This window comes from Stegastes partitus, unplaced genomic scaffold (assembly GCF_000690725.1).
Source record: "Stegastes partitus isolate 25-593 unplaced genomic scaffold, Stegastes_partitus-1.0.2 Scaffold1354, whole genome shotgun sequence".
NCBI lineage: Eukaryota > Metazoa > Chordata > Actinopteri > Pomacentridae > Stegastes > Stegastes partitus.
The window spans coordinates 179,271-192,548 of NW_007579085.1; the positions used below are offsets into that span (position 1 = coordinate 179,271).

The 13,278-nt window shown below is 40.8% G+C and overlaps 2 protein-coding genes across 2 annotated transcripts in view; one reads left to right on the plus strand and one right to left on the minus strand.

Annotated features, from left to right (window-relative positions):
• The window catches only part of bod1 (biorientation of chromosomes in cell division 1), a 16,636-nt gene extending 11,881 nt beyond the window's left edge, over nucleotides 1–4,755 (minus strand). The window contains exons 1-3 of the mRNA XM_008298840.1: nucleotides 4,525–4,755; nucleotides 3,775–3,899; nucleotides 2,559–2,770 (exon numbers count right to left, since the gene is read on the minus strand). Coding sequence (XP_008297062.1) covers nucleotides 2,559–2,770; nucleotides 3,775–3,899; nucleotides 4,525–4,674 — 487 coding nt within the window. The 5' untranslated portion in view covers nucleotides 4,675–4,755. The remainder of the gene's footprint in view (nucleotides 1–2,558; nucleotides 2,771–3,774; nucleotides 3,900–4,524) is intronic.
• A 172-nt stretch (nucleotides 4,756–4,927) lies between these two features.
• htatsf1 (HIV-1 Tat specific factor 1) lies at nucleotides 4,928–10,762 on the plus strand. The gene is made up of 10 exons (XM_008298839.1): nucleotides 4,928–5,118; nucleotides 5,781–5,945; nucleotides 6,737–6,971; nucleotides 7,139–7,186; nucleotides 7,305–7,459; nucleotides 7,941–8,104; nucleotides 8,200–8,296; nucleotides 8,390–8,479; nucleotides 8,569–8,706; nucleotides 10,113–10,762. Exons 2-10 carry the CDS (start codon nucleotides 5,781–5,783, stop codon nucleotides 10,386–10,388), a joined length of 1,368 nt encoding a protein of 455 aa, XP_008297061.1. The 5' UTR covers nucleotides 4,928–5,118; the 3' UTR covers nucleotides 10,389–10,762.
• The last annotated feature ends 2,516 nt before the right edge of the window (nucleotides 10,763–13,278 follow it).

Below are 13,278 nucleotides of genomic sequence, written 5' to 3' on the forward strand. Positions count from 1 at the left end.
TTCAGGTATTTTGTCTATCTCTTGTATCTTCGGTAGCAGTGGGCACATGTTGTTGATTGCCCACTGATTAGTGGATTTGGTCCAGCTGTGGGCTGGCTTTGACTCTGCTGCGTGCTTTGGAAGACTGCAGTGGTTTTTGGGGGAGACACACTTTGTGTTGCTTGGAAGCAGTGTTGTTTGTAACTTAACGTTGACTGTTTGGTGCCATCCAGAAGGTGAGTGTTGTTGTCTTGATGCTGTACTTACTGAGATTTCTCCAGTAGGCTAAAGGACACATCCTCTTTGGGTTGTGTCAGGTTTTTGTTTTGGTAGTGCTGTGGGGAGCGGTTAGCTTTGGTTGTCTTTGGACAGCTATTTCGGGGGCACTCCGTGTAGTTTTGTGGGGTTGCCTGCTGCAGGTGGCTTCACAGACTCGCTGGTTTGGTGCTTAATATACCCACCGCAGAACCACATGAAGACTAGGAGTGAGTTTCTAGTAAGCTTTTTGGTCAGACAGTTAGGGGGGGAACTCTCTGAAGAGCATCATTTGTGTGTTTATTGGTTAGCACTCGACTATCTGTGATGGCACATTTAAAATTATGGTTTCTGTGGCTGCAAGATAGATTATTATTACTTCCAATAGTTGATCATTTTAGTCTTGGAGAGAAAAATAAAGTATAGATGACATTTGGGATTTGGTTATGTGGTCTTTGTTTGAGCCAGGTGTGTTTGAGGAGAGTGAGCCTTGCCTGGTTGTGGTAGTAAGAATGGTTGTGCAGAGAGCTGGGCTGACGTTTGAGGAACAGAAAGTTGTTAGCAATGCAGTTTGTGGTTGACCATTTGCATTGGTCTTGGAAATCTACATTTGTTTGACTGTTTGGAATATGCGCTTATCGACTTGTCAGTAAACATTTGCTTTAAACAGTGAATTTGGCTGGTAACAGCTTTGATTTTGTATGTGTTGCACTTGACCATTTTGAGTTGGTCTTAAAAATCTACATTTGGATTTGACTGTTTTGAGTATGCGCTTATCAGGTTGTCAGTAAACATTTGACTTATTCAGTGAATATGGTTGCTAACTGCTTTAACTTTGTGTGTAGGTTGTCTGGTTTAGGATCGTTTGGTGATCCCGTTGGGACCCCTTTTTTAAGGAGGGGGGGTGTGATGACCCCTGAGGTCATCTTGTATCTTGTGGATGGTTCGAGTTCGGCTATTGGTTCAGTGAGTGGCTGTTTAGGATAATCAGGAGCACCTGTGACACCCAGTGTGTTCCTGGGTTACTTAAGGGCTGACTGCAGTCATTTGCATTTACAACACTTGCACAGACATAATTCATGCATACATCACGCACACACACCACTGACTCTATGTATTCTCACAACCCCATATTGGTTTGGTTTTTAATTTGATATAATTTAAGGGAATAAAGATAAGCTTTAATTTTGAAACTTGGTGTGTCTCTTCTTTTGTTGCGGCCGTCTTGAGCCCGGTCGTAACATATAAAACAGGCCAGAAAACTGGGTATAGTGTGGACAGGGGCTACGTTTTGTCAGTTACACAGGTAATACTTTCTGGTGGATTCTGATTTTACTATATTTAGGTGAGTACAACTACACCACCTAGTGGTACTTTTTAACAGTTATTGGCTATGCATGTAGCAAACCGAAAGTTACTGCTATCTGAGAATTGATTGCATTGCTAACGTCTTTAAAGACGAATATGTATTTTACAATAAGACTGTCTTTACTAAAGAAAGATCAGAAACTACAAGCAAGAACAACAAAAGACAGAGGGACATGATGTCACCAGTTTTTAATCAAAGCACACAGGACACACAATTATTACCACACATTAAATACATGCACCAAAAGGAAACATGGCACGGTGTGCTGAAAAATTAAGACCTGTATGTAAGAAACAAAAATTATTTACCAACATGTTTTTCATTAATTGAGTTTGAGACTTCTCAAGTTAAATGGTGAATGCAAAATCATCTTCCTCTCATCTTTTTAGCTGGAAAATCTTTGTTACCGATCATTTGAATTAGTGTAGACGGAGACTAAAAGCCTAAAACATTACCAGCCAATGGTTGGAAAATGTCTATAAACACAAATGGCCTCAGAGAAAGATCAGATCTGCTTTACACAATACACAACAATGTACAAAAATATAATAACACAAAAAAATTTTAAAAAGCCAGTACCAAAAAAATTCATGACCCAGACAAGTGCGAGGTTCATCCTAAAGGCAGAGCTGCGCGGAGCAGCGTCACTGCATCGCTCAGTACTGTACAGCTTCTCCAGCAGCAGCCTTGTGCAGCACAGACGAGCAATGAAGCACTCCTGACTCTGATCCATGATTAGCCAGAGGCAGCAGGATAAACAACCTCCTCTTCTTCATCTTCATTTGTCTGACGCTGCTCCTTTCAAAAGGCGTCACGCAGCCATACATAGTTATGTGTAGACCAGTAAAGGCCAGTATGTGTCCCTGTAGCAGGAGAGAAAATACAGATTTCTGAACTGTATTTCTAAGCTGCTCTTGACCTTATTTTACTGTACTTCAGTTTGTAAACACACCTCATGGGGTTTTGGGGCCTGAAGCCGATGGAGTCTCTTGCGATTCTGTCTGTTCAGGTGGTGCAGAATTAGAACTGGAGCTGCTCTCCTCCTTTCTGTCCCCTGAAAGGAAATCGTGGATGGCGGTCTCTATGTGCGGTCGGAAAGTGTGGTTCATCTTAGGGTCCACGACCTGAGTTATGATCCTGTCCACACCGGACTCCAGCATGCCTGATCTAAAAAAAAACAAAAAACAAATATGACCTACACTTGATGGAAGACGTGGGAATAATACTTCAACACAAACCAAAGAAATGATGCTAAGTGACTTGACGAGAACTCAAATAAGATAACATTTCTGCTCGTGAAAATAACTGCGATGAAGATCTTCTTTAAATTCTTATTTACTCAATAACCATTTAAAGATAGTCATCCTTTAACTTTTTAAAGCCACATTTTATGTGACCAGTCAATGAGATATCAGTGACTCTTATTATAATATGGCTGCAGTCGACCAGTTTCAGTCATCTGGACAACAATAACACTTTTACACACTTTACACAAACAAAAAACCCCACCTTCACACAAGTACACAGTATAGGAAGCAAAGTACAACTACAACTTGTGACAGTGACAGTCTGACAGGTGCAGTAAATACAGACGATAGTGCTTTTGTTACAACAACATCGAGAGAATCTCTTGAATAGCAAAAAGGGCCACCCTGAATGGATTGCATTTTCATATATCATAGCAAATTTGTGCTATGAATTCATTCAATTGTGAACTATACAAAAAACGTCAGTTTGGAGCACATTTCTTAGATAGAATTCATAAACAGCCATAGGTTTTACATAACTGACTTCAGTGGTCATGACTCAGCTTGTGTGAATGTGTGCAGCTCTCTCACTTTAGAGACACTCATGTTGATCCTGCTGCTGTTTGACGCTGCAGGTATTTTAAAAAAAAAAAAACTAAAAGAAAAGTTTACTACACACCACTGGAAGCAACAAATTTCCTGTTAATGTTTGCAAAAAAAAAAAAGGAAAAAAAAGGGTTACATTTATTCATTAACCTTCTAATTTGTAGTCTCAGGCATTTTGTGACTGTTGCAGGTTAACTGTCGTCCGTGCTCTCTGTGATGCTTTGGACCAATATTGGGGCTGAAATGTGGACAAAGCTTTCCCTTTACAGTGCACACAAGACCTGCAATATGTCAAAGACGGTTAAGGACGACACTTACTGAACGACACTTTGCCTCAGTCCGTTCCTCATCTGGTTCTTGTTGATAGTCGGGTTCCAGTCCTGTGTGCTCAGGTGCGACGTGACATAGTTGTCTACTTTCTGCCGCAGGTTCTGATAGGCAGGCTGGAGGTAACAACAGCAGCTCAGTCAGGACACAGCAACAGCAAACACAAGTGCAGAGTACTAAGCATGGAAGGTATATTGTAATATCTTGTCTAGAAATAATATATAGAAAATAACATAGCATACAATAAAGTGTCAACGAGTAAAAGAATTAGAAATGATTAAAAGAAAGCTTGCTTGCGGGCTATTTAAGGGGAATCCTTGGATTAACTGAGTTTTGATATAGGTATTTGTTGGGCCTTAACTTTAGTTCTAAATTAGTCAGGATAGCCTCCATTACTAATTACACTGTATGGTCTCATGCTTAATATTTAAACAAGTTAGATTACTCTCCATACATAATAATACCGTGGGGAATTCCCCATCACATTTACTATATCTATATTTCCTATATTTTGTTGGAGGAATTTACTGTTAATATTTTATTTACTCTTTTTTTCCTATTAGAAAACACTTTGGGGAGACTGCTGTTGCTTAAATGACTTACATTGACTTAATTAATCTTTGGCAAAGCTAACTTTTAACTAATGTTCCAACCAGAAATGTACTAACACGAACAGCGGCTTTGTGTCCGGCTAGCTAAAGTTAATTGACAGGAGCAGCAGAGGCAGCTTTAGCCGAATACCTTGGTATCAACGTCGGCCAAACAGTCCCGACGGAACTCGTCAAACAGTCCCCGGTTCTTCAGATGCTCCACAATCATACCGATGAGCTGCGGGTCTCCCGGAGGAAGATTAGCCGGACCGACGTTTGCATTGCCGCTACCCTCCGCCATGCCAAGCCCCAAACGAATGTTTTCTTATTTACCTGTTAGCTGCATTGAACGTTAGCTAGCTGAGCTGTCGGCGCTTGTTTTTCTACAAGATGTGCGGTCGATTTGTTAATCTTCACAACCTGCGGGCGGAGTGATTGTTCATTTTGGTATATATACATATATGGACTGTTAGACCCGTGTAAAGGTAGATGCTGGAATATAAATCAAGCGCCTCGGTCCTACTTTTTGCGCATGCGCATTAGGAACCTGACATCGGAAGTACTTCATTTCAAGTGTCGACGGGGTAACGTTAGCAGGCAGCAAATAACGATCGTTCAGAAGTTAAAAAGATATTAAAATACCCCCAAAACAGAAAAGCGGCGTTGATTCTGTGACTGAAACAGTCTGTGTCGTTATCGTTGGCTCCATCAAGAGTAGAGTTTGCCTGGACTGTCGTTGTGCAAGGTAACGTTAGCCATGTTGGCTAACAGTAACTGTCCTATTATTAGTGCTGATAGCGGATCTTCCAATGCACCTTAAGTGAATTAGTAAATTATCCCGGTGTGAACTGACTCATAACACCAATGTGAAGACGGGAAGCAGATTTTAACATGACCAAACTAGCTAGCTAACATTGATCCCAGCTGTCACTTCTCAATAATCCGTATGAAGGATTAAAGCAGCTGGCTGGCACAATTTACACGAGTTACTGGGCGCTGACTGTTCATAGCAAGATATACTGAATTGGTTAATGGCTTGTTTGCAATTCTTTATTGTTTTGGGCAGTCATGTGTCAGAACCAGGCTACGATGAAGCAATACTTTCCAGCAACGTGGTTTGTTTTATTTCCAGCACTGGCGTAACGAGGACAATACAATCACAGCTACACCACAAATTCTTTCTTTGCTTTCTTTTTTGACTTTTGATGCACGAATAGTCACCAAATAATCAATCTCTGCAAGACTACTGCAAACAAAGTTGTGAAATGTTAAACTGGAAATGTCAAAGCAGGATGTTGAATCAGGTCTACTTCAATGAGAAAAACTTGCCACATTATGCAACTGCACATGCTTAGATGTAACGATGTGCTGACCTGCGTAAGCTGACATTTCACACTGTTGTTGCAGATGAGTGGTAAACCAGAAGCCAACAAAGAGTTTATGGAGCAACTGCGGATGCAGGAACTCTACGGCCAGAGAAATGAAGACGGCTCTGATCCCTACAGCTACACTGATCCGGAGGACGGGACTGTGTATGACTGGGACCATGAAAAGAAGGCCTGGTTTCCTAAAGTATGAACTGTCTTTACTTTTTGGCTTTTCTTGTCTGGCATCATATTTGTTCTTCTCCATCACACTACCACCTTCACTAAATTAATCTAAATGATTCAACACACTTGAGAAGAAGAAAGATAAAAATGAGCAGAGTTAGTGATCTTTAGTCCACTTGGGGGTTTATTTTACACTATGCAGAGACTATAAACAAACCAAGCTGCTCTCAACAGGAACTAAACATTGTCCCAATATACATTACATTAAATACAATTCTTCATCCTGCTCAACATGCGCAATAGGGCTCCCAAAGTATCACCTAATTGTCATCTCTTGTCATGAGCTGCATCACCACATCATCTGTGATAAGCCTTGCAGGTTTCGTTTACATTTGAATCCCCATTTGTTAATGCTTGTTGCCATTATAAAGTAATAATTTGTGTCTGTTTGAAACTGCAGTTGACACTACACTACATTATTATTAGCAGAGGAGCTGGCCTTTTGCACAGTGTCTCCATCATATCTGTTTCACTCATTACTGCCAACACATGACCACATTCCATACTGGATTACAGGCCCCTCTTTCTGTGCAGAGATGCCAGTTATGTTGCATGTATGGAGACACGGTTAACAGAGTGTGGATAAATATATGTATGGATATATGTATATTTAGTGATGAATTTTCTAGTTTTTTTTTTGTTTTTTTTAAGCAAAACATTAACTTTGAATATAGCAGCATTTATGAGGTGTGGCAAAATTGATCAGAGATGGTTTTTGTGTTAATGTTAAGTAGGTTTGCTTTGTTACTTTAGATAACTGAGGACTTCATCGCAGCCTATCAGGCCAACTATGGCTTCACTAAGGAAGGAGATCCTGATGCCAACAACGCTGCACTGAGCAGCAAAGACCCGGCAGCTCCCAACTCAGACAACAAGTTGTCTGAAAAGGAGAAACCATTAGATCTAACCCCGAATCCAGTATCAGAGCAGCGTGAGACAACAGCCAAAGAAGCCAAGCAGAAAGGGGAGAAGAGGAAAGCAGAGCCAGGTAAACTGGCGTCCCCAGCCAGAGAGGAGACAAGAACATGGCAGCAATTAATATACAAATAGGATTCTTTTACTTACAACATATCTTTTTGCATTAAAGTACAGTTTCTAAGTATGATTTTGTATAAAAATCGTCTTTTGATAACTGCTTTTTCTTTCTTTTTGTAGGATGGTTTGATATTGATGACAATAAAAACACAAACGTCTACGTGTCAGGTTAGTATCTCAGATTTTTTCTCATTGTTAAGGGGGACAGCTGTGCATTTAGTAGCTGACTCTGTATCATATCTAATTCTCTCGCTCTTATTTTTCCCTCCTGCTCTCCTTTTCTCAGGCCTGCCTCCTGACATCAGCACTGAGGAGTTTGCTGAGTTGATGTCCAAGTGTGGGATCGTGATGCGGGATCCCATCACAGAGGAGTACAAGGTCAAACTCTACAAGGACAAAGAGGGAAACCTGAAGGGAGATGGCCTTTGCTGCTACCTTAAGGTTAGTCTGTCCTTCTGCTTACTCTAACATTAAATTTAGAATTTCCAAGTTTCTGTGTCCATGAGGGTTCACATTATGTAAAATTCAGTATCCACCCAATTCTGCCAACAAAACTATTAGAACATACATTGGTATATGCTTAATAGAGCTAAACACACTTTTCTCTGTTAGACACAAAGACTTACATGTTCTCACTCTCCAAGAGATCATATAATTGTGTCCATTTTAAAGCTACACAAAGAGCAGCAGATAAGGGCAGAAATGGACTGCTAAAGGTGATGTTACTGGTGTTCTGTATCTATGATAGAAGACATGGAGCAACATTAGCAGTCATTTGGAACCCTCTTGTCGTACCAGTAGACAAATATTCTTCAGTATTTACTCTGAGTTGGTGAAAACAAGTTTTTCTTTGCCTTCTGTCTTGTATTAATATTGCATTACTCCAGTGAAGTAGCAGTATGTGTGTTTGTGATACGTGCAGAAGGAGTCGGTTGCACTGGCGATGCGTCTGATTGACGAGTCAGAGGTCCGAGGATACAGACTTCATGTGGAGGCAGCACGGTTTGAGCTGAAGGGCCAGTATGATGCAAGCAAGAAGAAGAAGAAAAGCAAAGATTATAGGAAGAAGCTGCAACAGCAACAGAAGTAAACTCCATCTCTTGTTGTTTTTATCAACTTCTCGGTCTGCACACTGGAATAAGCACCGACAAGTTAGTGTTTTTTTTTGTTTGTCTGTGCAGACAGTTGGACTGGAGGCCAGAGAAGCAAGGAGATGTGAGAAAGAGACATGAAAAAGTTGTCATCATCAGGAACATGTTCCATCCCAGCGACTTTGAGGTGCAGAGAGAAACACAAACGCATGTATAAGCTCTCAAGCACACAGTCCATTGTTGGTATGAACCTCTGTGCTCTCTGTATTGGCTCTTGTAGGAAGACCCTCTGGTGCTGAATGAATATCGTGAGGATCTGCGATCCGAGTGTGAGAAGTTTGGGGAGGTGAAGAAGGTCATCCTCTTTGATGTGAGTTCAATCTGTGCTTTTTCAAAGCTCTGGTAAAACGGTTAGAATTTTGTGAGTGGCATCACATAATGGTTGTATTTGTGCTGCAGAGACACCCAGATGGTGTGGCATCAGTCGCATTTAAGGAGCCTGAACAAGCCGATGCATGTATTCAGTCCTTCAACGGTCGCTGGTTTGGCGGAAGACAGCTGTCGGCTCAGCTTTGGGATGGAACGACAGACTATCAGGTAATTAAATATGGGACTTTGGGAGAAATTCACAGCTAGGCTAATAAAGGGAACACAATACTGACCACAAGTTGAAGAAGAAGAGTTCGGGGGTTGAGGGGCTGTGTTTACAGAACAAAGTACTGTGTAGAACTCAACAGATTTTACACCACAGGATCAGTTTAATAATCTTCCAGAGTAACACTCAGCCTGTTGTAACAGCTATATAATTTGTTTTGTGGCTCCAGAACAACCCTGACAAGTCTGGGGAAGAGTCATCAGGGTTATAGTGTCTTTGTATGTCTTGACCGTCCAAATCCCGAAATCTGCTGGCAGGTTTGAAAGGCATGGGGCATTATTTAAATTGCCTAAACTACACAATTTATCAGAGAGCAAACTGTGAAAACAAAAAGAATCATCAGATGTTCAACTTTCTGACAGTCCTTGGACTTGTGTGTGGCTTTTGGTTTCATCTGAAAAAATAACCAAATGTATGCTTAAAATTGTGATGTTCGATCAAAATCAGTTTGTTTTGCCTGTGATGTTTAAAAATATAACAAAAATCAAATGTTTGCATTATCAAGATTCTGTTAAAAAACAACAAAAAAACCCAAATTCTGCACTCATCTGTGCAATAGAGAAGTCACAGGTGGCTCAGTTGCAACCAACAGTCCAGTCCAGCAACAAAATTCATGAACTTTTCGGCAGAACTGCAAGCTGTGTTTAAACAGAGCAGTATGCAGAGAAATTAAAAATATAACTATCAAAATGACTATAGTATGTGAAGCTGATATTTCTTACTGATATTACTTGGAAAAATGTTGGAAAATTAACCCACAGTCAAAAAATATGACAAAAAAAAGAAATGCCCTTAAAATTGCTGGGTTTCAGAGGTGTTAATAGGTCCTATGTGGTCGCATCATTTATATTACTGGAGTTTTGATTATTTTGCATGACAGATTTCTGTATTTGTGTCCTGTTCTGTGCTCCTTGAAGAGTTTGAAACTGATTGGATTCACCAGTCAGCAAAAGTCTGAATCTAAATGTTAAACACTAGTGGGATTGTTTTATCCCTGTCAGTCAGATTAGAATAAATCATCCAGACAGTCCTAGTCAGGCCAGATTTTTCTAAGTGCTGAACTAATATATATCATAACGAAAGGTGTGTTTTTCAAAACTTTGACTTAAAAAAAACAAACAAAAAACAACTATTTAATGTTACTGAGACATACCTCACAGTTGACACCAAGGTAATGAATGGAAATACAACAATGCACACATACTATAGCTAGAGGTGACTAGATCCTGTCAGTTATCATTCTTTGAAACAATCTGCTTGAGTTGTAAACAATTTTATTTTCCTAGACTAACTAAGATTCTGTATTTGGAGAGAGTTTTCACCTTTCATGTTGATCCTGTTTATCCAGGTGGAGGAGACGACACGTGAGCGAGAGGAGCGGTTAAAGGGCTGGTCCACCTTCTTGGAAGGTGACAAAGGACAGCAGAGCAACAACAACAACAACACCGCTGCTGCCGCCAAACCAGCAGAGAGCAGCAGCGCCACAGAACCCAGTGAGCCATCCAGCACCACAGAGCCCGAGCAGCAGCCCGAAACAGAACCGCAGTCCTCATTAGGGCAACAGGAACAAGAAGTGAACTCTACTGATAGCAGCCTGGCAGGGAGCGATGACGAGGAGGGTTAGACACTTACACGTCCGAGGTCGCCATGGCAACTGACCGGGACAGTCCTACCTGCAGGTGAACTGTGGCTCGCTGTTGACAAGGATGGATATGGACAGTTTGAGCTGTTTTGTAAAGTAGAAAAATAAAGCTATGATTTTGTCTACCCTATTTTCATCATGTTGGTTTACGTAACCAGACGTGCACTTGATGAGCTGGTTATTCTTTAAAATCACAGCTTTCTTATCATTTCAGTGTAGGTTATTTTCATTAGTGTGCTGGCAACGCTAAACTAAATGGCACTGAATCGCAAAGGATAAATGAGAGCAAAACTTTGTTGGATCTGAATTGTAGAAGATTGTGCAACTTAGTATGAATAACACTTCACTCTAAATTTGCTCTGATTCGTTCTCTTTGTGTTTTGCAGTTCAGCACAATGTGACCCAATGAATGAGATTACAAGAAGGGAAACAATCAGTATTGACACACATCACAGAACACTACTGAAATTTGTAAAAATAACATCAAGTAAAATTCTAGAAATGGCATTAAATCTGACTGTTCATTGTCCAACTTTTCACATAACTGCTATTACATATCAAAGGGACCGTAAGTTTGGTATGAACTAAAAAGATGAATTCATACAGTTTAATGGTACAGATCATATTGTCAATAAGTTTGAACCTTTGGCACAAAGGACACAGTTAAACAGATGCTTTAATGCACATCAATACATTTATACAGATTTTCATTCTAAAGGGTGAGAAATGATCTTATATATGCATACAAAATGAAAATAAATTGCTTGTTTCTGTTTAAATGTCCTGACCAGGGTTGTGTGTTAAAATCAGGCACACAATTTTTGCACACAATAATATACAGTGTTTCCTGTAGGATTTTTTCCAGCAGTGGGGGCAGGTTCTCTGGGGAGCCGTGGCGACGTACACAAATGACATTTGACTGCAGATTTTACTTTTACAACCTATTTATTGAATGGCCAGTTAAAAATGGCTTTTTAAGGGCTGAATGTAAAAACTAAAAAATAATAAATACAGGTAAGTTTTTTTTGTTTGTTTTATAAAAGAGCTCTAAGGAGAGAGGCTGGATGCTCCATTTCTCTGGCGTTGCCTGCAGGGAGAAGCGGTGGGCTGGAGTGGGCCTGCTCATTGCCCCCCAGCTCAGTCGCCATGTGTTGGAGTTCACCCCAGTGAACGAGAGGGTCGCGTCCATACGCCTTCGGGTTGGGGACAGGTCTCTCACTGTTGTCTCAGCCTCTGAGTCCAACGGCAGTGCAGAGTACCTGGCCTTCTTGGAGTCTAGATACTCGATAGTTCTGGGGACTGAGGACTCCTTTGTTCTACTGGGGGACTTCAACGCCCATGTGGGCAACGACAGAGACCTGGAGGAGAACAATTTGAAAATAATGTTTAACTTTGCACTCACATATTCTGTACAGTGATGCTTAAATATCCATGAGATGTAGCAATGATCAAATGTTGTTTCTGATTGGGGCTTTGAATCTAAATACAATGGTGGTGTAAGTTAAGGGGGGGTTCTTTCTTTTGTAAGTGGACAAACAGCAATGTCTTGTGATTGTTTATTAGTCTTGTGCCTTCAGCATCTCAGCTCATGGCTGAGTGTGTTTATGAGTCAGCCAAAGGTTGTATTATTGATAAGCTGGCTCAGTTATTTAGGTCCCCAATCTGTTATAGTATAGAGAACAGAACAAGAAAAACAAATATATATATATATATATAGCTCAGAAACTGGTGCTTAACAATGGAATCTCTTTGACTGATTGTTCTTTATTATATTTTACAGATTGTTTGTTAACAGTGTTTGTTACTTTTCATTCTACTCAAACAGTATTAATATATAGATATTTTTATTTCTTTGCAGAGTATTTCCTTGTTTGGATTGTTTGAGTTTGAAAATTTCAGTATTTGCACAAGTGCTTCTGTCACTGCTAAAACAGTGTTACAGGTGATAAAGAGTGACAGGTTTCCTGTTTGTTATGTAAACCCAATGGGGGTAATTTCTCACAGAGTTATCCCTCCCACCCCCTTCATCCACTCCTCTGGAGTATTTAAACATCTTGTGGTTTTGTATTTGGACTCACTGGCTTAACAAAACTGTGCTGGTGCTTTGGTGCTCTACAGGTGTAAATCCCTGTAATAAAAGCTTCTTTTTTTTTTAAACATTTAAACTATTCCTTTTTCTCTTTATTCTCTAAGAGGACACACCATCCGCCTTTGATTTAAGTCGTTCTATGGGCATAGCGCGGTTGCCATGGTGACCCACCTGCAGCATAGCAACAACCTCAGCACCGGCCATAGCTCTGGGTCTGAGGCCACGCTGAGCCGGGCGGGTCACACCGCGGCGGCCGTCGTCCTCGGTTTCGTCCTGGTCCTGGGTTTCCTCGGAAACTTTCTGGTACTGCTGGTGTTCTCGCGGTTCCCCGGCCTGCGTACTCCGGTGAACCTGCTCCTCATCAACATCAGCGTCAGCGACATGCTCGTCTGCATCTTCGGGACTCCGATCAGCTTCGCCGCCAGCGTGCGCGGCCGGTGGCTGACCGGCTCTTACGGGTGCCGCTGGTACGGATTCTCCAACGCGCTTTTTGGTGAGTGATCGAGGACATTTCTTTCATTTAAAGAAAAACAAACAAACAAACAAACAAACAAACAAACAGGTTCATGTGGCCACATTTACACTCTGATAATTGAGGTAAGATCTAATATTATAAAGCGAGTATTTTTTAAAAACATGATTGCACTATAGCTGGGCTGTTATTTCTTTAAAATACAGAAAAAGGCAGTCCTGACTGAGTCCAAAAATCAGAAAGGGGAGATATAGAGGCAGACAGAACATAATTAAAAATACAAAACAAATTAAAGCCGCAAGCGGCGATGG